This window comes from Rhagoletis pomonella, unplaced genomic scaffold (genome assembly GCF_013731165.1).
Source record: "Rhagoletis pomonella isolate Grant_MI unplaced genomic scaffold, Rhpom_1.0 Rhpom_scaffold_28121, whole genome shotgun sequence".
Classification (NCBI taxonomy): Eukaryota; Metazoa; Arthropoda; class Insecta; order Diptera; family Tephritidae; genus Rhagoletis; species Rhagoletis pomonella.
The window spans coordinates 1-1,315 of NW_023486565.1; the positions used below are offsets into that span (position 1 = coordinate 1).

Here is a 1,315-nt window from a genome sequence, read left to right on the forward strand (position 1 = left end):
TTCGGTCACCTTAGTTTCGCATTTCGCAATAAGGTAACTTGCAGCAAACCAGAATTGTGCAACACATGCACTTATATTATAGCATTGGCTATGCCACCAGCTCAAAATGTGATTTATGACCAACTGTGACGATGTGTGCTAAGCAGCCAGATTTATGTCATCAGTGAAAACAAAGAACAGAAAAACGTAATACTAAAAACAACAACACCAAAGTCGAAATGCTGAGCACGGCATGCAACAAGCATACAAAGAAAATTTTTGTTTGTGCCAAAATTGGTAAATCGAAGCTGCAGTCACCTGGGAAAATCTGAGACTTCGGCGAAGCTGACTATTGCATTGATATTAGAAACAAAAGAAGCGATGGAGAAATTCGGCTTAGCCAGCGATAAAAAAGCATTGCTTTAGTCATATTGCCGGAATTATTTCGAAATCGTGACTTGGAAGTGCTGCAACGAGCGAGCCCCAAAGCCAAGCGAACTTAAAGCACAAACGAAGTTCCCAGCTTATTGTAAATACCATCACGAATTAGTGAAAAAGTATGAAACCGTCATTTCATTTCTAAAGGGCGGGCTATGATTCAACTAACGAACACTTTGCTTACAAACACATACATACATATATGTATACATACATGTGTATCTAGATAGTAACTATGATGTCGACTTTTGAATAGCTAATGGATGTTTTGTTTGTTTTCAACTGAATTCTTCAATTCACTTGGCCGAGTAGATGTCGAGAATGTTGAATAAATCAAAAGCAGATTTTGGTTGGATGATTAGCTCGTGGATGTAGTAAATCGCATTGCGAGCAATTATGGACCGCATAAAACACGCAAATTTATTTTAGTTTGCGTAATCAGCCACCTATACGAATGCTTGATTGCAAAATATCTTACTGAATTCATATTTCATACATATTCAAATTGCTGCTCGTCTTCCCTTTCATTAAAAATTCTAATTAGTTTTTCTATTATTTGTTTGTACTTTGCAGAAATTATTAGCCCTGCTGTTTGCCTTTCTGGCTTCGAATGGAGTGCTTGCTGATGTTTCTCATCTGAGTAGTGACCTGCAAGAGGATGGTTATCATTACAAACAGCCATCGGTGCCATTTCCACCACCACCTTCGGGCAATGAAATAGACGATACAGGCTACCAGCCACAGCCGCAGCCGCAACCGCAGCCACAGCCGCAGCCTCAGCCATCGTACCCAGCTCCTCGCCCACAGCCACAACCATCCTATGGAGCTCCCAGGCCACAACCACAACCTCAACCCCAACCCCAGCCACAACCATCCTACCCAGCCCCAAGGCCACAAC

The 1,315-nt window shown here is 41.6% G+C and overlaps 1 protein-coding gene across 1 annotated transcript; it reads left to right on the top strand.

Annotated features, from left to right (window-relative positions):
- Positions 1-990: 990 nt before the first annotated feature.
- LOC118732785 (circumsporozoite protein-like) lies at positions 991-1,307 on the top strand (the record flags this gene model as incomplete). The annotated part of the gene is made up of 1 exon (XM_036461895.1): positions 991-1,307. A coding segment is annotated over one exon (317 nt), but the record flags the coding sequence as incomplete, so codon positions are not given.
- Positions 1,308-1,315: the final 8 nt, after the last annotated feature.